Source organism: Chaetura pelagica, unplaced genomic scaffold (genome assembly GCF_000747805.2).
Source record: "Chaetura pelagica isolate M959 unplaced genomic scaffold, ChaPel_1.0 scaffold142, whole genome shotgun sequence".
NCBI lineage: Eukaryota > Metazoa > Chordata > Aves > Apodiformes > Apodidae > Chaetura > Chaetura pelagica.
Window position 1 is genome coordinate 1,081,650 of NW_009952973.1, and position 26,185 is coordinate 1,107,834.

Below are 26,185 nucleotides of genomic sequence, written 5' to 3' on the forward strand. Positions count from 1 at the left end.
GGAATGTCCCTTTTAAAACACATACAGAATCCTCTGCCAAATTGAAAAGATTTAATCAATTACGAAGAAGTATTCCTGTTCACTTTTGCCAGGATGGGGGTCAAAGAGAGACCATAATCACAGTTAATTCACAAAGCTGTTAAAGTCAATTATGAATGTATGCAAATATTTGGTTAAAAAAAGTAGTAAATGGAACCTTGTTCTCCAACACTCAATACAGCAGCAATATGGAAAAGTCTGTTATGGTCATAGACACTGATATAAAAAGGAACCCAAGATAAGAACAGTCTTGAAATGCATGCATAGCATTTAAAGATACAAATGCAGTAATAATTACAGATGATTGGTTGAAAAACTGATCTTTCAGAATCATTCCATTTTTAGAAGCTCTAAATAAGAGTTTTTCTAAAATCCCACCATTTAACACTAAATATTGAAAATTAAGTTAATACCTCCTACTCATCTTTAATCCAGTAATACCTTTAAGTCCTGATGCATCTAATTGCAAAGCATTGCTGCAGCTAAAGATTATCCCAAGCTAGATAGATAATAAGAAATCCCTTAAGCCTGCTTCCTGCAGAGGGATGAAGAAAGACCTTAAGGTAACATACGGAAAACGCACAAGAAAGTAGCAGCCTAACAGACACTAGAAAGCAGGGCAGCATCCAGAAAAATTAAGCTCTTAATAGAAAGCTTCCATTTAAATGGCATCCAATGTCAGTCTTTTCAGTTAATGTGAACCGTACAGCAGCTAAAGCCTGAATCAAAGCCTGTTTACACAGCTTGGAGCTCAGGTGCACAGCACAGAGAGAGCCCCCACGTAGCCAAGAGCCACCTTGAGGACAAAACTGATAAAACCAAGTTCTCTTTTTCTTGCCAGGAAGAATAAACACAGCCAAAAAATACCTCTTTTTATGAACAATAAAACACCAAAATGCCAGTAGAAGCAGCTCTGTGCATGTGTGTTTATATGCAAAACCTGGTAATATCCACTCTTTGCAGAGGCTTGTGTGCAAGGCATTAGGGGTGAGGGCAGGAACACAGGGCGCTTGCTGCACTTGACAAGACACTCTCAGAGGGCTGCTTCTAATCCACCTCCACTTGCTTACCTTGCCCTCTCCATTGCCTAAAGCACAAGATGGTGATCAGTGAGCTGAGCTCAGTGAACTCAGTGGAGCAGATGTGAAGTCAGCAGCACAGAGCTTCCTAGGTCTTCTACTATCCCCTGCAGTTATCGTGAGCACAGCGCACGATAGAGCAGCTCGGAGCCAGGAATCCCCAAACTACATATACCAGGTGCCTCCCAACTAAATACCAAATACCCGTTAATGTCTTTGAGGTACCTTCACTCCTTGGTGCCCTTTCTGTCCTCAGCATCTGTACAACTGTACCCATTAACAGTCAAAAGTCAGATTAACCTGTTCAGTACAGCTAACATTAGTGTTAACACTGTAGGAATGTGTTTAAATTTGACACTGAGTAATTAAACTAAATCATACGTACTTAAAGTGCATTGTTCCAAAGGCACTCTCAAATCACTGCAGAGCTGTAGATAATTATGTATAACAGTGTACTGGAAAAAGAAGATGAGGAAATGTTCCTGACAAAGTGAAAGGAGCTGGTGTGCTCTGAACATGATCTAAAGAAAGAATATGGGTGTTGCATACCACATAACCTATAAATTATGCTGTCAATTAGAAGAGAGAGAGACTAAGGAAAACAAAGGTGAAAGAAGAAAAATTGCTATTTCTTCAAATAAAGCTAAGCTGCTGAATCCCTTTCTGTAAATCTAATTGTATATATTTAAAAATCCAATAATACTTTGTTCTAAACATTATTTCCTAGATGTCAAAATCAGCACAGAGGACCATATATTTCTCAATACAGACTTGACAGGCCTTGATTTGATTATACCTACAGATTTGATTATATCTTTAACGCTTACTGGTATGCTACAACAGTTAATTAAAATAAAATAAACAACAAAGCTGTGTAAAAACACAGTTGTATCTTTAGTATATTTTAACAAAACTTATAGTTTGGCAGCTAATAGCCTCTAAAGAGGAAAGAAATCAATGGGTGAGAAAGTTCTACCTATAAAACTAATAATGAAGAGGAAGGAAAGGGCAGCAAGCGAATCCGCAGCAAAACATAATGCAAGTATTGATCTCTACAATTGGTGGCAGAGTGTCTTTCAGATCACAGGTACTTTTACAGTTATACAAACGTCCTTGCTTGCTCAACAGTGAAGGTCTTAAAACAATTGACCTGATTTTTTCTTTTTTTTGCAGGGGTTGGGGGCTCTTATTCAATCTGTATACTGGGTAGCAATTAAACAGAAAACCACAGAAACACAAGGAATAATGAACGCCATTATAACAGAAAATTACAGCATTAGCATAGATAGAACAAGCAAATCTATAGCAGCACAGTAGATTAACTACAGTTACATCAGTATGAAACCTAGTAAAAGACAGTTTTAAATGCTCTTATACAACAGAAAATCCACAAAGGCAGAAGGCTCTTAGGATGCTGAACTTAAATATACAAAAGGAACTACAGGCAATGCTACTGAGAGATGTATGCACCTTACCCGTGAGCACGGCTTTTGCTGAAGGGTCTGCCAGATCTAGCGCAGATTTCCCGTCGGTGTTCCGAATGTTTGGATCAGCTCCGTGCTGCAGCAGCACTGTGCAGGGAAAGCAAAAACAGTATCTTACCTCAGGGATACACAGATTATTTACTGTTAGGTGTCTCCTCGGCATGATGTAGGCATAAACACACATTGCACAATTTTCTTTATTTTTCCTTCTGGGTTTTCCCTCCCACCCCTCCTTTTTCTTTTTTTTTGTTAAGCACTGCAGCGAAGGATCTTCTCTGGAGTAAAGCTAAGTTGGCAAGTTAAGATATAGTAAGATCACATGACTTTGCATGAAAAACATGAACCCTGAATCCCTTGGCAATACTCAGTTTTGGGTTCCTCCTGACAGCTAGCTGGGAAGCTGTGTATTCACTGACTCACACTAGAAATCTGCTAACTGTGGAACCTGCTCCTGCCTTTATTACCACCACTGCCGCTTGTTACCACTCCTGTTCCTTTTCCTGCTGAATATCCCAAGTCACTCCGCCTCTGTAAATCAGTACTAATACTGCAGCCTTCAGTGGCTCGTCACTTGTGCACAAAATCTTAACCACAGCATAGCAGCTCCCCTTCCAAAAGTATAACAAACAGGGCAAGATGCGTAACCTGGTACCCTGCAGTCAGGATGTTCAGAGGCTGTTATTCTCACTGGTATTAATTCTTTCTATTAAGCCTATTAACACAGAAAAATTCAAGTACAGAAAATACTCGTAATGCAACATGCAATTATACAGCTAGGAAGGCAGTGATAAAAAAAAAAAAAAAAAAAAAGAAAAACAGTTTCACCTGTAAACTCTTTTGATCAGAAACAACAGTAACAATGCAATTCAGACCACCATCTCTCAAGATCAAGGCATTTTCTACAGAATTTGAAAACAAAGTCCACAGCAACAATAGAGGTCTGACAAAAAGGGCCCAAATTCTCCATTTCCCCAAATGTTGTGCAAAACAAGCACAACATATTACAAATTCAGAGCAACAGCTGCACACTTTGCACAAATGTGAGTAACAGGACAGTGTACAGAGGTACAGAGACTCAATGTCAAGGAGACAAGTAATAAAAAGCAGCAGATGGCTACTCTGTTGAGATACAGTTGGACTGAAGGGGTCAAGACTAAGGAAGTACTTGCAAACACTTGTTCTAACTAAGGGTGCAAGAACTTTTCCTAGACAGGATTCTCCAGGAAAACACACAACTCAACCCAGAACAAAAGTAATCACCAAAATTATATTACATATATCACTATTTCTGGAAAGACTCTTGCTGATTGAACTTTATTCTAAATTAAAATTTTAACTAGTAGTGTCCTTTTTTATTAAAATCTCTTTTCTTATACAACTCTGACTTCAAATATTTTTAATATTGTCAAACTTCACACTTTTCAGCTTAAAAGATGCTATGCTACATGCTCATTCTAGGCTGAATTTTTGCCAAAGTTTGGTGCTTTAATGAAGTAAAGTGACTTATTTTATGCTTTGCCACAAAGGTGCAATTGTCTCATATTTTTCAAAGAAGATTCAAATAGGTAGATAGGCCTTCTCCTAGGAAGTTTTTTGTTTGGTGGTGGGTTTTCTCCTTATGTCAAGATAAAGGTAACAAAACAGAAAAAAAATAAAATTAAGCTAGCACATGCTTATGGAAGCTTATTGAGATGTGGCACCAACCTTTCTGAAGATGCTACCTATGCCGTACATGCTACCGCCCCGTTAGAGATCTTATTTACAGGCTCTGAGCCTGCTTCAAAAGTCAGTCGTACACACACCAGCAGGAGGTGGTCCACAGGACTCTCTGCAACACCATTTAAACACAATATGTAGTACAGAAAGTATGACTCTATTCTCTTGGAACATGCTCGTGAATCTATGTTCTGGAGGAGAAAGAAGCCATTTTTTCCCAAAAGTCACCAGGGTAAGAGCAGAACTATAGAAGAGGGAACCAGAAAATAAGTGCCTGTCAAGAGAAAACAGACAGTACACAATGATGAAACAGGACAGGCTGGATGAGAAAACAGTGAAGGATTCACATGGCAAAAACCTTGAGAGATAGGGGAGAGAACTGAACAAGAAGATATGATGGCAGAAGAGGGAATACCTTAGATAAAAAGTTCAAGAAGAAAGACCAGGAAAGAGGTATGACTGGGATTTGCTCAGTATTTAGAGGTTTGGACTAGCATGCAAAGCCAAGCTGAGGCAGGTTAATGCGCAAGAAAGGTGATTTTGAAAAGAGGTAACAGATGTATAGATGTGAAAAGGATCTGCAGCAGCCTGAGCCCAACAGGCTACAGCAGAACAGCAGATTTTTCAAGTCTCTTAATTCTTCAGTCCTATGCAAAACAATCAAGTGCACTCCTGCTGCTTCTGCCAGAGCACAAAGAAAATGACAACACGTTACTCCTTTTGGCTCCTTTCCTCACTAAAATGATGAAGGATTATGCAGTTTATCTAACTGGTTGAGTCATGCTAATGAACCGTGAAGAACTTTGGCATGGCTTACAACATATAATTTCTGTGTCAGGCTTTCAGTTTTCTAAAAACCTATGGGGATACATGAAAAATTAATTATCAGTGCTGGTTGTCTGCAAAAACCATGAATGGAAGCACAAAAACGAGTTAATCCCCTTTAAAGGTAAGGGAAGTAGGTGGAGCAAGATACCCCCTTGGCTTAACTGCAAGCTTCTACAAGCTTCTTCAAAACCAAAAGGAAAGTGCACCAGAGATTGCAAAGCAGAATACCACCCATTGAAAACTACAAAGGCATTTCCAGGGCACAAAGCAATGCAGTTAGTAAAGCAAAAACAGCTTGAATTCAAGTTGGCCAGGAATGTCAAAAACTACAAGAAAGGACTCTTCAGGTATGTAAATAACAAGCAGAAATAGAAGGAAAATACTGGCCCACTGTTAATTAGGATAATTTAATTAGTCACCATCAATGCTGAAAAGACAAAGGTTTTCTCCACACCTCCTTCCCCTCTGTCTTTACCAACACTGCTGGGCCCCAGGCTTTGGGAACAAACATCCAGACCGATTCAAAGAGAGACCTTGCTGTCAGTGAAGGAAGAGTTGATACATGAACTATTACAGAGGCTTGATGTCCACAATTCCATGGGCCTGGATGCCATCCATCCAAAAGTGTTAAGAGAACTGGATTATGTCATTGTGAGGCCACTCTCCATAATCTTTGAGAAGTCATGGAGATCTGGGGATGTCCCAGAAGGTTGGAAGACAACTAATGTCACCCCCATCTACAAGAAGGGCTTAAGGAAGGATCCAGGAAATTATAGGCCTATCAGTCTTGCTTCAGTCCCTGGGAAAGTTATGGAATGAATCCTGGGCAAAGTCACAAGTCAAATGAAGCATGTAATTGGGAAAAGCCAGCACAGATTCACCAGGGATAAATCATGCTTGACAAACCAAATTGCCTTCTATGCCAAGGTAACCTGCCTGTTTGATGCAGGAGAAGCAGTGAACACTGTATCTGGACCTCAAGGCTTTCAATACAGTCTCCCACGGCCTTCTCTTTGAGAAACTGATGCATTATGGCCAAGTGGGCTGTGCAGTGGCTGGGGGCTGGCTGACAAGTCACATTCAGAGTGCTGGTAAACAGTTATTTTTAAACTGGCAAAAAAAACCCAAAACCTTATGAAGTTCAACATGGACAAGTATTAAGGTCTTGCACCTGGAAAACACAAGCCAGGAGTGCAGCTCAGACTGGGATCCACCTGGGTGGAGAATAGCTCTATGGAAAGGGACGTGGGAGTTCTGGTGGACATGCAGCTCAATATGAGTGAAGAGTGTGCTGCTACTCCCCAACACTGGACACTTTTAAGGCTCAGCTTGACAAGGTACTGGGGCATTGCACCTAAACTGTGTTCCTACTTCAAAAGGTTGGACCAGGTGACCATCGAGATCCCTTCCAACCTGGCATTCTGTGATTTTATGAAACTGAGTTCAGAAAAAGAACCTGTCAGAACTCAACTGCTGTAATCATGAGACTGCTATCCTTGTCTCTGCAATCAGTCACCCCACTCATCATAATAACCCTTCCAGCCTTTCAGACAGCCTGGGGTATGGGTTCCGCAGACAGCTCCCTTAACCACCCAAAAGACAGAGCTCACCCTGTGAAATGAATGCAGTAGCATCTTTGGAGAAGAAACCAATCATATAAATAAAGACTACATTAGAACGCAGATGAATAAAGGAAGTAAATTCAGCTTACAAAGGCAATCTTATTCTTACATTTTCCCTACTGATTATTTCATTCTATCCTCTTCATACTTTTTTAGTACAGAATCTCACAAAAATATATCCAAGTGAGCAATGTTGTCATCAACATGAATTAACAAAAGAAATCTAGCATTTGATGTTTAGCCTATCCATGTAACACAGCTGTACTTTTATACCCAGCAAACCGCAGGTAGCTTCTAATTGAATGTTCTCCTGCTTGTTCAAAACCTTTAGCACTTTAGTCCAACCACAGGGTATCTGAGACCTAGACACAGTGTCTCTCTCTAAACTTCCTTTTCAATGCACCAGGGATGTGTAAAAACATGAAGATAGAACTTCTGTTTGAGAAAAACATTCCCTTTATAATGAAACACAACAGAACAAGCCATTATAGCTAACTGTAGCTATTTTGGATTTCAAGTGCTGCATATATATTTCAGAGGATTGTTTCTGAGTAGCCTGAAAAGGAAGTGTGGCAATAGCTTCTATCAAGAGACTGCCATTAACAGGCAAGCATAAGTATGGTGTGAACACAAATTCATTCCTGGAACCTCGTTAATTAGCATATTTTAATATGCTCTGGACAGGAGGAATATTGGGGTGTTTTCTTTTCCTGTACTGCAGGCTCTTAATAATCTTGCAATACCATTACCGGGCTATCCTTACCTTTCCTACAGACTGTATTGTACAAACAATGAAAAGTAGTTAACTTTTAATTAACTCTTCATATTGGATATGGACAAAGTCCTGTAAGCATAACTATAGAACAAACATGGACTGTGCTTGGTACAGAATTGTATTTTTACCCTCACTGCAACTGATTCAGTAAGTTTCTGATCTTCACCTACATCTGAAATGCTTTATTTAATTACACTGCTAGTATAGCAAATCAGTACTAGAGATAAGAAAGGCCACATTCTTCCCATCAAATTAAAGAGTTACAGTATTGCAGAGATCATGAACTACAAACATTAATAATTTAATATTACTGCCAATTTGCTACAGCAGGGTGAATCCTAAAATTAAACACTTGGCCCACAGCCTCGTGGCATAGGTATTTTGAGCTATCAAGCTAACCAACACTACCTCATTTGTCTGTAAAATTATAAACCCACTAAGAACAAACATTTTTACTCTTGGCAGTTCCAGCCTTCGCATTTTCACCAGCAATGTATGGCAAAAACTTCCCTGGTAGCTCTACAAGCAACACGGAACAAGGAATGTTTATTAGAAGGAAAAAAAAAAAAAAGGAAGCTACATGCAATCCACCACCCAGGAACTGAGCCCTTTCCCCTTCATACTGTCTTTGTTAAAAGTGCACCAAGGGAAGATATTTTTTATTGAAAGACAGAAATACAATGGGAATAAAAATGATTTTGGTTGTTCCAGTATTAAGCACAAATATCAGAGTATTTCTTCTACAGTTTGTCCAGATGAAACATCCACAAGCTTCTTGAGTATACTTACAGGAATGCTGACAGAAAAGTTCACATTTGGTTTCAACCTGGATACAGATAGTACAAAAAAGGGCACATCCAAACCTCAACAGTTGATGTTGAGTAAAAAATGCAAAACCAGGCATATATTGCAGAAGCACCTGTACTTAAAGATGCCTACTGCTTTTAATTATATTTCCAGAGCCTTCAGCTCCCACAGGACTAGCAGTGTCTCCTCTCTCCCCACCATTCTTACACCACTGTGTTGCACTGCCCTGTGCATATGGTCCCTTCCAGTTACCCTAGCTTCAGTAGGTATCCTTTCATCCCACTTTTCAACTTCACCTTCTGGAGATGACCTCCAAAAGTCCTTTCCAAACTGTATACCTGTAGCTTTATTTACTTACTCCCAAAGTATCAAGGTACAGAGAAAACAGCCTACAAGACTTGCAATATATGCACTATTTTCCACCCTCTACAGGATACCTTTAAAGCTTAGCTTATAGGATCACTCATACCTCAGAACTAGTCCCATGCAGGATATGTTTCTGAGTTATACCAGACAAGAAACACAATGGGCTCAGTTACCTCCACATTCTGGAAACATCTAGACAACACACTGGAATCCAATATTCATTTTTTTTCAGTCAATGCTAAATGCATATGCTCTCCCAACTACTTCTACACCTAAATAAAAACACTAAGGTTTTTAAGCTTTTCTCATGTTACAAGAACAACAACTTCCTACCTAGAAATTACACTTCTTTGATTCAGATCTAATAATCCCATTTGGCAAGTTACCAGATACGTAATTCTTTTTGCAAAATGATCCCATGTAACTAAAGTTGTAGCACCCTATTATTAGCTTCATAAAGTTGGATATAGGAGGTACTGCTAATAAAATTAACTCCCACAACCATATCACTGATTAACTTCCACATCTGAGCAATCCCATTCTTGGCTTCACGATTAAGAAGAAGGCTGTATTCACCAGCCATCAGAATTACAACGTGAAAGCCAACATCAAGAATTACAATGTTCAGAGCCTGAACACAGCTCTGAAGGTTTGAGTATCACTACTTGACCTGGTGAGATCCGTGGCCTCGAACACCACTACTAGCACAGATAAGAGGAGTTGGAAAAAAGGAGAGCAACTATGCTCTTGACTGCCCCTCTGTAGTGAAAGTCAAAGCTGCATCAAGAAAAGATTACAGAGCAGAGAGGCTAAGCATCCTGGAGGAATTAGTTCAGAAACAAGGTAGGGTACACGTGATTACCAGGTATATCTGAGAGGACTGCAGGTGGTTATTACTAAGAAGATATGATAACCACATGGTAGTTCCGGGACAGAGGAGAGGAATGCATTTGGTAGATGAGAGACAAACATGAAAGAGCATGCAGAAGCAGCAAAAAGAAATAATAAAGGCAGGGTGAGCAATTAAACCCTAAGGGAATTCAGGGAGAAATACAGTAGAAGTCCCCATGGGTGCACACAGGACAAATAAAAAAAAAAAGTTGCAGAAGTCTGGACAGCCAGCAACAAAAGTGTTCGCAAACAGTTAACTGCTTAAGACTTCAAAGACCTGAATTACCATGGCTACTTTGCAGGGTTTTATGGCTCAGATATCTGACGGCAACTGACTCTTCCAAACTGAGAGGCACTTTTTCTGAGGCAAAAGCTAAGGATCTCACTAAACTGAGAAATTATGTCCAGCTAGTTCTTAACACTCCTGGAATAAACAGGCAGTGCAGAATACTGCTTAGCTTGAAGGGGAGAGGGGCAGGTCCAACCACTGAGCTCCAGTGGAATAAGGAACATCTCTGGTAGGATGTGAACAGACAACACTTTGAGGCAGAGAGAAGATGAGCATGCAGCCTTTATCCCTCCTCTCAACTGAAAAATTGTTGAAGGACTAAAAATAACTGTAAAGCTGCCACCACTGCAAAACAGCACTATCACAGACTACAATTTCACATAGACCAGGCTGGCAAAATGTCCATCCTCAGCCCTACGGTGCCCACCTTGCTTTGGGTGGCTTCTAACGTTTGCTCAGGCAACAAGATAGACTAGAAAAGTGATCACTTGCCCAATCCAGTTCATCATGCAAGGACATGACATGCTCTGGTTGGCACAAGAAAGAGCAGTACAGGGACATGTGCCAGTGACAGGAGATTAAAAGCATCATTTTATTGCTCTAGGTAAGAGTGTATCTAACATTACCAGCCAAAATCCTGGTGAGTCATCATCTTGTCTTCCCTATTCCGCTTGCTCAGGGCATCCCAGTTTCCCATTACCCCAGACAATCGTTTTATTCCCAATACAAGACTATGTTGGTTTTCTTCTTCATTGGGGCAAGACAGAGCAAGAGACAATTAGGGGCCAAGTCAACTAAGGAAACCTCATGTCTGGTGTTCACTACAGAGCTTGTTGAGAAAGAGTTCTTACTTTAACTACAGGAGAAATCACACTCACAGACTCTGATCCTGCTAGCAGACTCCAATCACTCTGACATCTGCCAGAAAAGCAGCACAGCAAGCTGGAAGTAGTTCAGGAGACTCTCAGAGTGCATAGAGGATAACATCTTCATCCAAGTGATAGTGTGACCAGAGGAGAAATGTTACTAGACCTATTACGTACCAACACAGATGAACTAATCAGGGATATCAAAATTGGTTGTAGCCTGAGCTGCAGTGGTCATGCCCTGGTGGAATTCACCATCTTGATGGATTCAGGCCAGGTGAAGAATAGACTTCTGATTGTAATTTTGGGCACCACAAGATAAGAAAGACATCAAGCTATTAGAGAGTGTCCAAACGAGAGCCACAAGGATGGTGAAGGGTCTGGATTGGATGACTTATAAGGAGCAGCTGCGGCCACTTGGATTATTCAGCTTGGAGAAGAGGAGGCTGAGGGGTGACCTCACTGCAGTCTATGGCTTCCTTACAAGGCAAAGAGATAGGGCAGGTACTGATCTCTTCACTCCTGTGACCGATGAGAGAACACAGGGAAATGGCAGGAAGCTGAATCAGGGAAGGTTTATGTTAAGATATCAGGAAAAGGTTTTTCACCCAGAGGGTAGCTGAGCACTGGAACAAGCTCACCAGGGAAGTGGTCGCAGCACCAAGCCTGCCTGAGTTCAAGAAGTGTTTGGATGATGTTCTAAGGCACATGGTGTGATTCTAGGGGTGCCCTACACAGGGAAAGGAGATGGACTCAATGATCCCAATGGGTCCCTTCCAACTTAGTATATTCTATGATTACAGAGTCAGGACTCAGACTTTTAGTAGGGTAAACTTTCTAGTTTAAGGAACTAATGAATAGGACCCACTGGGAAACTGCCTTCAGGGACAAAGGAGCTGAACAGAACTGGCAGCTCTTTAAGGTCACTCTTCTTAGAGCACAAGAGCTTTCAATTCCCATGTGTTAGATATCAAGCAAGAAAGGCAGGAGATAAAAATGGCTAGCAAAGGAGCTCCTAGTCAAACTAAAGTGTAAGGAAATGCACAGGCAGTGGAACCAGGGACATGTTCTTATGCTGGGGGGCTCCAGAACTGGACACAGTACTCCAGGTGGGGTCTCACAAGAGCTGAGGGGGAGAATCACCTCCCTTGACCTATTGTCCATGTTTCTTTTGATGCAGCCCAGGACACGGTTGGCTTTCTGGGCTGCATGCTAAAAGACTAAATATGCAGACAGCTTGGAATACAACTCCTGGAAGCACCTCTTGTTTTAAGGCTGAAATAACCATTTTGTCCACCATGGACAGAAGATAACCATATCAAACATTTCACTTCCTTGACACAGATCTGTTCTTTGAAAGGCAGGTTTTCATGCATTCATATGCTGCAGAAACTCTACCAGTTCCTACAGTAACAGGATGCAACTACCAAATTGAGCAGAGGCCAAATAAAACATGAAATAGAAACAAAGCATAAAGGTCAGACTTTCCTTCACCTTAGGTGAACAATTCACAGAAACAGGCTTAAAGGTGGCAATAAGAAATAATCAAAGAAGAAGAACAAACCACTTTTTTGTTTTGTTTTGAGGGGAGAAGACAGATCTCGTAAAAACAATATTACAAAGCATCACTTTAAAAAGACTTAATCTTATTTTCATGCAAGCTCTAACTTTTCTGAAAGACTCTTGTGTCTCAGCTTTTCATTGCTTGCCCCAGAAGTACTTTTAGACTTTGTTCACTTAAGTTCCAACCTTTTAGCAAATCAGCTCAACTTCTGGTCTGTATATACATATCACAAACCTCACTTCCCCATGCACTACAAAATACTTCAATGTATTCTAGAATTAAGTTTGCACAAGATGTTCCAGAGATTTATCTAATCAAAGTAAGTTAAGGGAAAAAGATCTGAACCGGACACCAAAAACCACAACCATCACTGCAATAGTTAAAACTCTTTCAAAAAAAAACCTTTTTAAAAGCTTCCCTCCTCCCTCAGTGACTGCCCACAACTATTTTCCCATGAGTAGGTACCTCTTAACTGTGATTAGTTTTCTGTATGTAGGAAGCATTACAGAATTGCTCCCTAATATGCCAGTTCTGCCTACCAGTAATTAAATACGCAGAGGTAGAGAGAACAAGCAGTAAGTTCTAGAGGCTGTAGGCAGCACAGCAGGCTGATTATATCCTTCTGCCCTCAGAGAAAAAGCCAGAGTTGGTAGACTGTTCAGCCCACACAAATAGCAATTCAAAGTCCTGATCCTGCTTGGACTTAATTTTAAACTGAGAGAGGGGAGACTTAAGTTAGATATTGGGAAGAAATTCTTCATTATAAGGGTGGTGAGGAACTGGAATGGGTTGCCCAGGAAGGTTGCAGATGCCCCATCCCTGGAGGTTTTTAAGGCCAGGCTGGACAAGGTTTTATGCAACCTGGTTTAGCGGTAGGGTTCCCTGCTCATGGCAGGGACATTGAAACTTGATGATGTTTAAGGTCCCTTTCAACCTTAATGATTCTACTATTCTATTATTCTATGAAATAAATATTCCAGTTTCCTATTTTGGATGGACTACTTTTCAAATTAAAATTTTCCATTTCTCTTAACAGTGAAAACACAAAACCATATGCAGATTATGCAAAATGCAGTCTTCCAGAGAGCAACCTCAAAACCTTTGTGCCACTGCATTTGTTTGTTTGTTGGGGCTTTTTTTCATCATGCAAGAGGCAGCTTTGCCATTCCAGAATGCTCACCCCTAAATCCACAACAAAAGCTGCACAGTGTGAAGCTGCCCTACTGTCCCAGCTATTTGCATTTTCAACTATATCCCAGGCTGGAAACTGCTTTAAGGACAAGTCTTCATTGCTTGATCCCAATTTCACTTTTCTCTGAACAAATTCACTTTTGTATTTCTAGCTTTATTCAAATAAATGTCAGCTGTAATCCTGATACCCCACTTGACAGATTAAGAACCCTGCTTTCAGTGTTCTTGAAAAGCAAATGCAGCCACTGAGACAAATCAGCTCAACAAGCAGCATCCTAAGAAGAGAAAGAATTGAAGACAGTTGGAAAAAAACAAAGACCAATTCCAATATCTTTCTGCATATGCTAATTTCTTCCAAGTAAAGTTTGGGGAAAAAAATCCTGGTGGAAGTCAGGTGATAGACTACATGTGGAATTAGTTATGGGGCTATCAGAATGCCTTATATGCCAGCACACTAAAATCTAACACTCACAAAGCAACATAAACTGAGGAGTCTTAGAAATTTCTTAAAACGTGTCCCAGATCTACCATTTGTCTGAAACAGAAAGGGAAAATGCACAATCAGAACCGATTTTTCTTTTTAGCACTAGAAGAATTATGCATTGGAGAGACTCAAGCCCTAGTAGCAGCTTACCATTCAGTAAGGTGAGCACAAGGAGAAGAAAAAAAAAAAAAAAAGGCGAAAAAAAAAGCCCCACCAAAAAAAAAATCCCACAAAAACAGCAAAAAAAAAAAACCCAAACAAACAAAACCACCAAACAAAACATCTGTCACAATGCAAGAGCACAGGCTTTTCCAGAGTTCAACTTCAGTGTCTACCAACTTTCAACAGTACATGACTTGGGGGTGACATCTTAGTCACACACCCTATGGAACACACTCAGTAACATTTCGATGCAGTTTAGGAGCTGAAACCCTTAAGATTAAAGAAAGACCAACATGCCAATTAAGTTTTGCATATTTCACATAAAACCTGAATCTTGTGCCGATTCTATTAACTCATCACTAGCCCACAGCAAAGTACATTAAAGCACAGCTTTTGCTGGGACTTAGGGAAAAAAAAAAAAGAAGGATTTACCACCTTTGGAAGAAGGGACAGGCAAGTCAAGAGGAGTACAGAGATCTCATTAGGTCATACCGAGAGAAAATTAGGAAGCCAAAAGCCCAGCTGGAGCTCAACTTGGCCACTGACATCAGGGACAAAAAAAAAAGCTTTTTACAAATACATCAATTATAGAAAAAGAGCAGGAAGAATCTCCAGCTCTTACTGGGTGTGCGGGGGAACGCTGCAACCAAGGATGAGGAAAAGGCTGGGATACTTAATGCCTTGTCTCCATCTTTAATAGTCTGACCACCTCAGCCCACAGTGTTCAGCCTCCTGAGCTTGAAAAGATAAGGATGAAAAGCAGAACAACCCCCCAAGCAATCCAGAAGGAAGCAGTTAATTATTTGCTTCTGCAACTGGAGACACACAAGTCTATGGAGCCAGATGGGATCCACTGTAGAGTGCTGAGAGAGCTGGCAGGGTAGCTCACTAAGCCTCTATTCATCACTTATCAACAATCTCTTTCTATGACCATGTGACCTGCCTATTGGATGGTTGTGGATGTTGTCTCCCACAGCATTCTCCTGGAGAAGCTGGCAAATCATGGCATAGACCGGTATGCTCTTCACTGGGTAAAAAAATTGGCTGGATTGGCTGGGCTCAGAGAGCTGTGGTAAATAGGGTTAAGTTTAGTCGCCGGCCAGTCACCAGTGGTGTCCCTTCAGGGCTCAGTTCTGAGGCCAGTCTTGTTCATTATCTTTATCAATGATCTGGATGAGGGGATTGAGTGCACCCTCAGTAAGTCTGCAGATGACAGACATCAAATTGGGTGGGACTGTTGATCTGCTTGAGGGTAGGAATGCTCTACAGAGGAACCTGGACAGGCTGGATCAATGAGCTGAGGCCAATTGTATGAGGTTCAATAAGGCCAAGTGCCAGGTCCTGCATTTCAGTCACAAAAACCCCAGGTAATACTACAAGCTTGGGGCACAGTGGCTGAAAAGCTGCTCAGCAGAAAAGGACCTGGGGGTGCTGGTTGACAGCTGGATGAACATGAACCAGCAGCATGCCCAGGTGGCCAAAAAGGCCAAGAGCATCCTGGTCTGTATCAGCATGACCAGCAGGAGTAGGAAAGTGATCATGCCCCTGTACTCAGCGCTGGTGAGGCTGCACCTTGAGTACTGTGTTCGGTTCTGGGCCCCTCACTATAAGAAGGACATTGAAGTTGTGGAGCATGTCCAGAGGAGAACTACCAAGCTAGAGATGAGTCTAGAGAACAAGTCATATGAGGAGCAGCTGAGGGAACTGGGGATGTTTAGTTTGGATAGCCCTCTAAAACTACCAGAAAGGAGAGGTGGGTGTTGGCCTCTTTTCCCAAGAAATAATGACAAGAGGAAATGGCCTGAAGTTGCAGCACGGAAGGTTCAGATTGGATATTGAAAAGAATTTCTATGCTGAAGGAATGGTCGCACACTGGAACAGCCTGCCCAGGGAGGTGGCTGAATCACCATCCTTGGAAGTATTAAAGAAACATGTAGATGTGGCACTTCAGGGCATGTTCTAGTGGCTGAGACTGTGGGGGTGTTTTGTGGGTGTTTTTGGTGGAGTGTGTGTGGTTGGTTGTATTTATTTGGGGGTTCTTCTGTGTGTTGATGGTTGGACTCTGATCTCAGAGGTCCTTTCCAACCATGATGATTCTGTGATTATGAAATTTCAGGGGTATCAAGTCACTCAGTCCATGACATTTTTGCTAAAGTTACAAACTGTCCGGAAGACAGATACTTTCACAAATTCTGTTTTTGAAGTAAACAGGAAGCGAAGAGCACATTATGTTCAAGCAGATACAGAACTCTATTACCAACTGACTAAATAGAACTTTCCCCAGTTGCTATCTCAGACTACATTATTATGTAAAACTGTCACATTGCTTTCTGTTCTTCAAGGACAGAGCTATTTGTTCTCCAGTCCTAAAACTGCTCACCACCATGTCTTGTTGATTCAGAGTAGTGCAAGTCTTAACCTATTTAGCATTAGAGTCTTCACAAGCAAACATTCTACGCTGCAGAAAACCCACAATCTCTCAGGTAAGACTTTCGTGGGTCTCATGCTAGGGAATATTAAATCAGTTTGAGTGGGTTCCTCTCCTGCGTCACCCCTGTGTCCTGCACCATCCTTGTACCACCCTAAACAATAAAAAAAAAATTACTGCAGCCAGTTCCTCTTTGCTCTCTTGTCTTTAAGTTCAGTATCCAACAACATAGGTAGGTCAGAAGCACAGTGCCTAATGGCATTACTCAGTTCTGCTTGCTCGGAGAAGACATCAGCAAACTATGAAGACTACACGCAGCAGCATGAACAAGATTCACATCAGACACTTCAGCCTTTCCTAGAAAGCAATAGACAGCAGCATGAACAAGATTCACAGACACTTCAGCCTTTCCTAGAAAGCAATAGCTTTGTCCAGGACAGATCATGCATTTGTATAAACATGGAAAAACAATTATTGGAGTACAGGAGTCAATGTCTACCATGACTCCTAGCTGCACAGAAGACAGAAGTGAAGACCACACAGAACAAGAGGCAAGCACTCAGTATTTTCAGTAGTCTTATATCCCCTGTAGTTCACTTTGTATGTGTGCTTTATGTTGTGGAAAGACCAAATCATTGAAGAGACACCTTCCTTTGTTCCCTATATGACAAATATAAACTGCCTGAACATTTTTACAGGCAAGACCTTTATATCCTATTGTAATACTTTAATCAATGTTTTCCATTAGACTAAGAAAACATCCAAAAACTCTGCTGGAATTGGCCTCACTCTTTTATGCCTTAACAGCTACACATATATCTAGAGACTGTTTTTAAACCGCATACTGTATTTATACCACATGGTTTCTCTGAGAAGCTAAAAGCAGATATTGCTGCAGTAATCAGAAGCATAGTCCCAGAAGATTTAGTACTTCTGCAAGATATTTAGAAAGCCACTGTAAACTGGTATCAGACACTTAAAAGCAGTTTCAGAGTCTGCAAGAGCAGCATCTGTTCCATCACTCTGTTTTGGGTAGCACGTAACTTCCTCCCTCTCAATTTGCTAGTAGTTAACATCAGTACTTCCGAAGACCTCTGTTCCTACAAATGACCTGCAGCAACTTTTCCAGAAATGTTTTGCATATTACCATGCCACCTCCTTTGCTGCAAGTAACCAGATTCTGATTTAGCTAACACTTGCAAAGAAACAAAATATTCTCTTCTTGTCTTCCATAGATTCTCCTGTGCCAAGCAGCCAAACAAGGCAAGAAGACTATTCTTCTTGAAACCTGATTTTTAGGAATAAGTAATATATTAACTGTCAGTACAGTTCAAGCCTAAGAGAAAGACAGACAGCTTCCAAAATGTAAACAGTGTATGAAACCCCAGACAGGGTAATCCTTCTCAAACTATTTTCATGAAGTCAAATTTCAATCAACTTCTGGCAATAAAAATACCATTACATAAACAATAGCCTTAAGAACTGTAAACAACACAGTAATGTGACAAGTTTTACAAGCCTTCTGCACCATTAGTTCCATATATGAAAACAGGAAGGCATTTTATTGTCATAAACCTGCAAGTCTTCCTCACCTGAAGTAAAGTTCATTTTCACCCAATCTGTACAAAGCATCATCCTCTTTGCTCCAAAGTTTACAGTCACTTTCACTTCTGAAGAGGATTTAACCTCAAGATTTATCCAGTTCCATGCTTGCTCCTCTCACAAAAATATTGTGGTAAGGCACTTCCACTTTGCATCACTGATTCACTCACTTCAAGGCTCCTGGCACTCTGAGACTACAGCCAGGCACACATGGGTGACTGACACTACTCAGAGATTTTCTTCATAAAGCATCTGTTTCAGTTACATGAGCACAGATGAAAAATGCCACCAGAAATTATTCCCTGGAGTCTACAGCAAACAACCCCACCTCATTTTGGCAGCTTTTCTCATAACAGTAACTCCTGCAGACTGCACTCCATTAAAAGACCTGCCTTCATGCAGATGTCACATACCGAAGCACCCCTCACATACAGTAATTAATCATTCGCTTCCCTCCTGTCCTTCTGCCAAAGTCCACCAGGGAGCACTGCAGTTGTATATGGCATGGTAGAGTGTCCCAAACCATTTTCTGTAGTGACTTTTTGACAAAAGCCTTGTTGTCTCACACTCCAGTCCATTGTTACTATCCAGCTGGCATCCGGTGACCAGCGGTGTCCCCCAGGGATCACTACTGAGCCCAGTCCTATTTAACATTTTTATTGATGACCTGGACATGGGGATTGAGTCCACCCTCAGTAAATTTGCAGGTTACACCAAACTGAGTGTAACCTGCCAGAGGTTAGGAAAAAGCTGCAGGAGGACCTGGACAGGCTGGGTGGATGAGCCGAGGCCAATGGCATGAAATTCAACAACACCAAGTGCAGGGTCCTGCACTTTGGCCACAATAACCCCAGGCAGCACCACAGGCTGGGGGAAGAGTGGCTGAGCACTTCCTGTAATTTTTCTGAATTTTTCAGGTAGTAGAATCAGAGAAAACTAACTTTCAGAATGATAGAGCTGCTCTGCTTAGAAGGCAAAATGCCTTGAGCATTCTAAAATCTCAAGGGACAAAAATACCATAAACAGTAAAAATTCCCCTATTTGTTATACATGCCTTCTTTGCAAGGTGAGCAAATACACATAGCAGTTGTGAGATACTTCTCACAACACTTGACTGGAGATCCACTTGAAAAACAAACAGCAACAAAAAACACTGCAGAAACAAACATAGTGGAGAGCAAAGCACAAAGGATATGCAAAGTGTAAATAGAAATTACTTGATCAATATTTCTCACAAAAGTCCTGAATGGCTTGCAGTAAGAGTAATCAAGAATAATGTTTAGAAAAAAAGCTTGTATTCTTCCTGTAAGACTATTCAATTGTAAAATCCAGAACACCTTCAGAACCAAAAGCATAGCAGCATTTATGAACTTACAGATCTGTCTTTCAAGAATTTTGTATACCAACTGCTATGCAACACAATCCAGAAGCGGACTCTGATTTATCAGGCGCCTAAGTTGCTGATTACCATGAGAAAGAAGGATAAACTCGAACCATTCACAGTCTCTGAGCATCTGCTACATGTCACTGTTGGTGAAAAAGTAAGCTACATAGATCTTTGGTCTGACCACAGTATAGACTTTCAGATGAAGAAATAGATTATCTTTTCCTCTCAGAACAGTCATGACCCTGACTTTGCAGCATTCCTTCACACACACTTTGCACAATTCACCAGCCATTCATTACTTCATGAGCAAATGTGACACGGAGGAACAAAAATACTTTTCATTAGCTCTAGAAGCAGTCCACAGACATTGAAAATACATCTTCCTGACAGATAAAGCAATCCTAGAAGCTATAAATGCTGGAGAACACTACCTAACAATTGGTTTTAGTGCTTCAATAAAGTTACTCCAAAAATTGATTACATATACTGAACAACACTTTCAAATGGATTCAATTACTTAGTAACTAAACAAATCTGCAGTGACTAAATATATTGTACGACATGGTCAGCAAATCAGCTGAGCACTGCTTACCATTCTCCAGATTGCACTACACTTTCAGACCCACAACACAACAGAAACTGTCACTTAGAAGAGCCACAGTCCATTTTCTACCCAAATTCAGCACATTTACCTTCTCTTCCTTTTAAGTTCCTACGCTGTCCTGTGTTTGTAATACACATCAAGGAAAAAAGAATCACAAGAAATCATATCAGTCATTCGCTGCCTTATAGTTCCTTGTAGTAGAAGTCTGTGCACAGTCTGATGAGTTTTCATCAGTTCACATACACTGCTTACATGCGCATAAACTTCCCAGTGGCAGGGTTTGTACCCAGCAGCTTAAATGCAGCAGTACATCTGAGCACTTTTACCATAAATATGCACACTCCCTTCCAAGGCTAGTGCTAGCCACAAGAGCATTCTACAGTTGTAGAGCAATCACTACTGAGCTTTTGCTGGTCTTCCAGCTCTGCTTCAATGCCTCGAGTTTTTCTTTAGAAAAAAATATTATTCGTGAATGTGCTGCACACTCTGTTCAATTATCACTTTATCCTATTTTGACCTGCAAAGTGGTCAAAAGAACAGTGTTCTCTACTAGATTTGACAAAGATGCAAACTGGGGTTGCACAGAAGAAAGGAAGAAGATAAGACAAACCAGAAATTTCTCTCCTGTTACATCACTTGGAAGAAGATGCCAAGAACCAGGAGCCAAAAATTAGGCTAGATGACTGATTCCTACACAGTCAATTGCTTTTCAGACAGGTATTTCAGTTCAGCAATAAATTCTAGGTTAAGACAGGATTTTCAGATACTATTCTTGAATTACTGCTTTTTAATAAGCATGCCTTAGCATGTTCCTTTTTAAACAAACAAGGATGTGATTTACTTTTTTTTTTACAAGCCAATTTATTCCATCATATCAGCTGTAACAGTCTACGCTTAAGGTGTAAACAGCAGCACTGTACAATATATTCCAGAAAGCTATACAAGTATTCCTGTTCAGAATTCATGCCACACAGTAATTGTTCCGTTAACCCTGTGCATGTGTTCCGTCAAAAGATTTTAGATAAAGTCAAAGATCTTAAGTTAAAAATTATATATAAAATATTTGAAAATTATCAGTTTTCCAAAGACAGCAAAGCATGCTTTCCCACCAGATACAAATCGCAAACAAACTCACTGCAAACAAAAAAGAGTATACTTCTTTGTCTATACTCATGTCCTAGCGGTTTCATGGAATCAACTAAATCCTAAAGAAGCATCATACAAAGATACATACTAAATCTAGCGACTGGTGACACTGCCATCAGAAATAAATCTTGCACTGACAGATCAAGTATCTGACTGAAGTATGATATACATGGATATCACTGACTCAACTGATCACAACAGCATCATGCTTGCTTGTTTAAAATAAATAAATCCTAGACTCTAATCTACCTCCAAGTAGCTTTGTAAAGAGAACTTTATGTAGCCCTGCAGCCATGCTCAGTGCTTCCAAGGAACTCTACAAACGCATATAACAGGAGAAGTGCTTTCGGAGTTGACCAGTACCACATGCTGATATTATATATATATAAGCATACATATATACATATATATACACACATAGATACTATCTCCTTAGCCTAATATCTAACATGTTAGATTAGAGTCACAGACATAATCTGTGCATGGAACACAGAATGAAGTTCTGGGTAATACAAGAGATGAATTTGATTCTGTTCTTCCTTTCACCAAGCCCGTGACTTCTTGCTGAATTAGAGTATCCCTTTAAAGGTATAATCAGTTCTTTGCCTATGAAAATCAGATCTAAATCTCAAATTACTATCAGTATTGTACATCAAAATCGATGCAAAACATAATCTGCTGCCTTGATCTGATCCACCCAATGGCCTCCAAAGAGTCTTTAGACAAAGCACACAGAGCTACACTACCCACACTGCCTCTCCAACAACATCCTTCCCCCACAACATCCTTCTCACTAAATTGGAGAGATATGGGTTTGATGGGTGGACTGTTCAGTGGATAAGGAATTGACTAGATGGTTGCATCCAGAGGGTAGTGGTCAACGGTACTAAGTCCAGATGGAAAACAATGACAAGTGGTGTTCCTCAGGGGTCAGTGCTGGGCCCAGTGTTATTTAGTATCTTCATTAATGATACTGAAGGCGGGATTGAGAGCACTCTCAGCAAGTTTGCTGATAACACCAAGTTGGGTGGTGTGGTTGGTATGCCAGAGGGACAGGATGCCATCTAGAGGGACTTGGACAAGCTGGAGAAGTGGGCCCAGGTGAACCTCATGAGGTTCAACAAAGCCAAGTGCCGTATCCTGCAGCAGGGCTGAGGTAACCCAGGATATGAAAACAGGCTGGGGGAGGTCACACTTGAGAGCAGTCCTGCAGAAAAGGACCTGGGGATACTAGTGGATCAAAAGCTGGACATGAGCCACCAATGTGCAGTTGCAGCCCAGAAGGCCAACTCCATCCTGGGCTGTATCAAAAGAAATGTGGCCAGCAGATCAAGAGAGGTGATTCTGCCCCTCTACTCTACTGGTGCCCCCAGCACAAGGAAGATGTGAACCTGTTGGAACGTGTTTAGAGAAGGGCCACGAAAATGATCCAAAGGCTGGAGCACCTCTCTGGAGGACAGGCTGAGGGAGTTGGGGTTGTTCAGGCTGAAAAAGAGAAGGCTCTGGGGGGACCTCACAGTGGCCTTCCAGTACCTGAAGGGGGCCTACAGGAAAGCTGGGGAGGGTCTCTTTACAGGGGCTTGCAATGAGAGGACAAGGGGTGATGGTTTTAAGATGAGAGAAAAGATTTAGGTTAGAGATCAGGCATAAATTCTTCAGTGTAAGGGTGGTGAGACACTGGAACAGGCTGCCCAGAGATGTTGTGGGGACTCCATCCCTGGAGGTGTTCCAGGCCAGGCTGGATGGGGCTCTGAGCAGCCTGTTCTAGTGGAAGGTGTCCCTGCCAATGCAGGGGTGTTGGGACTCCATGATCTTTAAGGTCCCTTCCAACTCAAAAAAATCCTGTGATTCGGTGTGGAAGCCCTTCCCTGATCTACCCAGGTTAGTTTTTCACATGGAAGTTCAGCAAACCTTGCACTGCACACCTTGAAAAAGTTAGTCTTAAATTACTATCACTGTATCTACCTGCTAGTTTACAAGGAATTAGCTTTTAAGAACAAGCAATATCTTTCAAGTCCAGCACATCAACAATTACCAATGCACAAAACAGGTATCTGATAAAGCTTCAAAATAAGAAGTGACAGACTCTTACCAATACAGACATCTATCTTCCCCTTGATAGCAGCTTCATGCAAAGGAGTGTAGTTCCAATTATCTCTAGCATTTGGGTCTGCACCTTGACACAGTAACAGACTAACCACTTCAGCATGACCAAAAGAGCAGGCGTTGTGAAGGGGTATCAGTCCTCCATCGTCACGAGCATGAACGTTGGCCCCTGTCTGTAGCAAATGCTCTACAACATCCTTCCTTCCAAAACCTGTAAAAGAACATATTTCAGTTCATTTGTCTGGTAAAACTACATAGTTTACTATTTTTAAATGTTCACTCTTAATCCAGTGTACAGACATTATATTATTCATGTCCCTCTTCTCCCTTTTGGTTCATTTAATCATAAAATGAAGCTATTTTCACCTGCTTAAACAACAGTTGGAAGATGCACTTACACTCATGACAAAGGTGAACAACGTAGTATTATAACCAGCCAGTATGGTTGCCAGTCTCTCTCATGAAGAATTTCTACAATAGGCTTGTCATCTTTTTTTCAAGAAGCTTTTTATGAATTTTTAAAATTTAATATAATCTGTGTGTACCTAAACCAAGTGTGTTACATACCATCTCTTGACACATGTCTTCATCTTGGAGAAGAGCTCATATTAATAAACAGTGAAGGACACTGTCAGTATTCAAGCAGAACAACTGTATCTCAACCCAAACTACATTCTTGCTCTTTTTTAGAGTCTGACTACTGCCAGTGGAAAACTGTCAGAGAGACTAGAAGTTACAGATTAGTCGAACTGAGACCTCAGCTGGGAAATAATAATTCTTGAAGGTTCCAGCTTAGGAATACAGCCTCTGTCACGGACAGGGAAAACCACCATCATAAAGCCTGCATCAAACTAAAACACTTCAAACTCATCCCACATCAGCGTGCCAGACTCTAAAACCTTTAGCTTGTTGTCCATGATGAACCTGGAAAGGTTCCAGTGGCCAGATGTGCCTCCTACTGCCTCAAATGCCTTAGACATGTCTCTAAGCTTTTTTGATTGTGCACCCTTATTGGAAAAAAAAGTTTTGAGCATGCACCACCGCTATATGTAGATTTATAAATACAATACATATACACTACTCTACTATTACATAGATTACAAACATATACTAACCCAGAAATTTTTAAAGGCTAAGATAAAGGTGAAATAAATACTGGTTTAAAATTTCTATTATATCTATTCATGGTACAAAATACATTGTCTTCCTGCATTGCAATGAAACACCTTAGTCTACTTCTCATGTACTTTCCTTCAACATTTTCTTGAAAGACAGAAGTCTCCTAAAGACTAACACTATGGTTAAGTTAGGCAGGGCCAGAACAGAAGTCTGTTTACTGAGGCACATCATGGCTTGAGAGCTTTGATGACAGTTTAACAATATATTTATTTCAGCCTAAAGAAGTATTCTTCTGTGAGACTCAAGCAAGCAGGTGGAAGAACAGTCTGGAGAAGCCATCACAGATATGCACACATATGCTCACATCTAGTACAGATTGTAGCAGTTCACACCTCAGTTAAGCCTGTACAGGCTGGTTACTTTTGGATAGCTGTAAAAATTCCTCCATCATCACTGTACAGAACCATCAGCTGCTTGCAGCACAGATGCTGGACCACTACATATTACAAGACAGCACACTGAACAAATACCAAAGTGGGTTTTCTTTAATAACATGGGGCTAAACAGAAGTTCAGCAGCTGCACCACAAGCTGCTGAGCCACACCAGCTGCAGGGAGAAGCTGCACAACCAGACTGGCACCTCAGTCAGCAATCTAGTTTAGTCCACCACTGCAGAACAGTCAAACCTTTCTGGTACATTATATACCAATCACTTCACATTAGAAATTATACTACAGGAATGGAAGTGTGTGAATCAAAACTGGTATTATTAAAAGTGATACTTATTTATCAAGACAAATCTGCTACCAGAAGAAACATTTTTCTTGAACTGTCAGCAAAGCCACTGCTACTATAATCACTGCAGTTTCTAACATGAAAACTGATTTGCTTGGTTCTCTTACAAAAGAGTCAAGAAACATCACCTGTAAGTCTTCAAACAGAAAATGACAGCTCAAGTGGGTACAACAGCAAAGAAAAGGTATCTGGTCCTGCAGCAAAGCTAACAGGCCTGTGGCATAAATAACAAGAAGCAAGCCCTCAAAATTCCCACATTATATTGTTAATTTGACTGGCAAAGGAAAATTAAGCAAGAAAAAAACCAGAATAGGATTCTTTCAAGTAAACAGTAAATCAACAGATTTTATCAGCCATTAGTTTTAATAGACAACTAGTAAAAACAGTGCTGAAACTACATAAGCTTTTGCTTTACAAGTACCTCCTGTCTCTTGAGAAAATACCAACCTGACAGTGTCTGAAAAGCCAGATTCCTTTTCAAACTGTTCAGTGTTGCGATTTTCAGGACTACACACATCCTTCCTCAAGGTATTGCTGGACATGGGGTCATTGATAAAGGTACCTTTGGAAATGCCAGCAGTAAACACTTGGCTATTTTTGTGAATTAGCTCTTCTGTTCAGTCTTCAAAAAGCACCGTAAAGGTTACTGCGATTTTATCCCATCAGATAAATCTTTCATAGAAGTAACCAATTATGGGAATAGCTTCCCTCACCACCAGTGCCACCACAAGCAAGCTTGTAAAACTTGAATTCACAAAATGGCAGATCATCTGTAAAATTATCACATGACCCAATCTGACAAAGCAGTTGTAATTACTGAAACTCCTGCAGTGCC

At 40.8% G+C, this 26,185-nt stretch overlaps 1 protein-coding gene across 1 annotated transcript in view; it reads right to left on the bottom strand.

Moving 5' to 3' along the window:
- TNKS (tankyrase, TRF1-interacting ankyrin-related ADP-ribose polymerase) overlaps window positions 1–25,892 on the bottom strand; it is a 120,345-nt gene extending 94,453 nt beyond the window's left edge. Inside the window, exons 1-3 of the mRNA XM_009995973.1 lie at window positions 25,772–25,892; window positions 23,423–23,647; window positions 2,594–2,689 (exon numbers count right to left, since the gene is read on the bottom strand). Coding sequence (XP_009994275.1) covers window positions 2,594–2,689; window positions 23,423–23,647; window positions 25,772–25,892 — 442 coding nt within the window. The remainder of the gene's footprint in view (window positions 1–2,593; window positions 2,690–23,422; window positions 23,648–25,771) is intronic.
- Window positions 25,893–26,185: the final 293 nt, after the last annotated feature.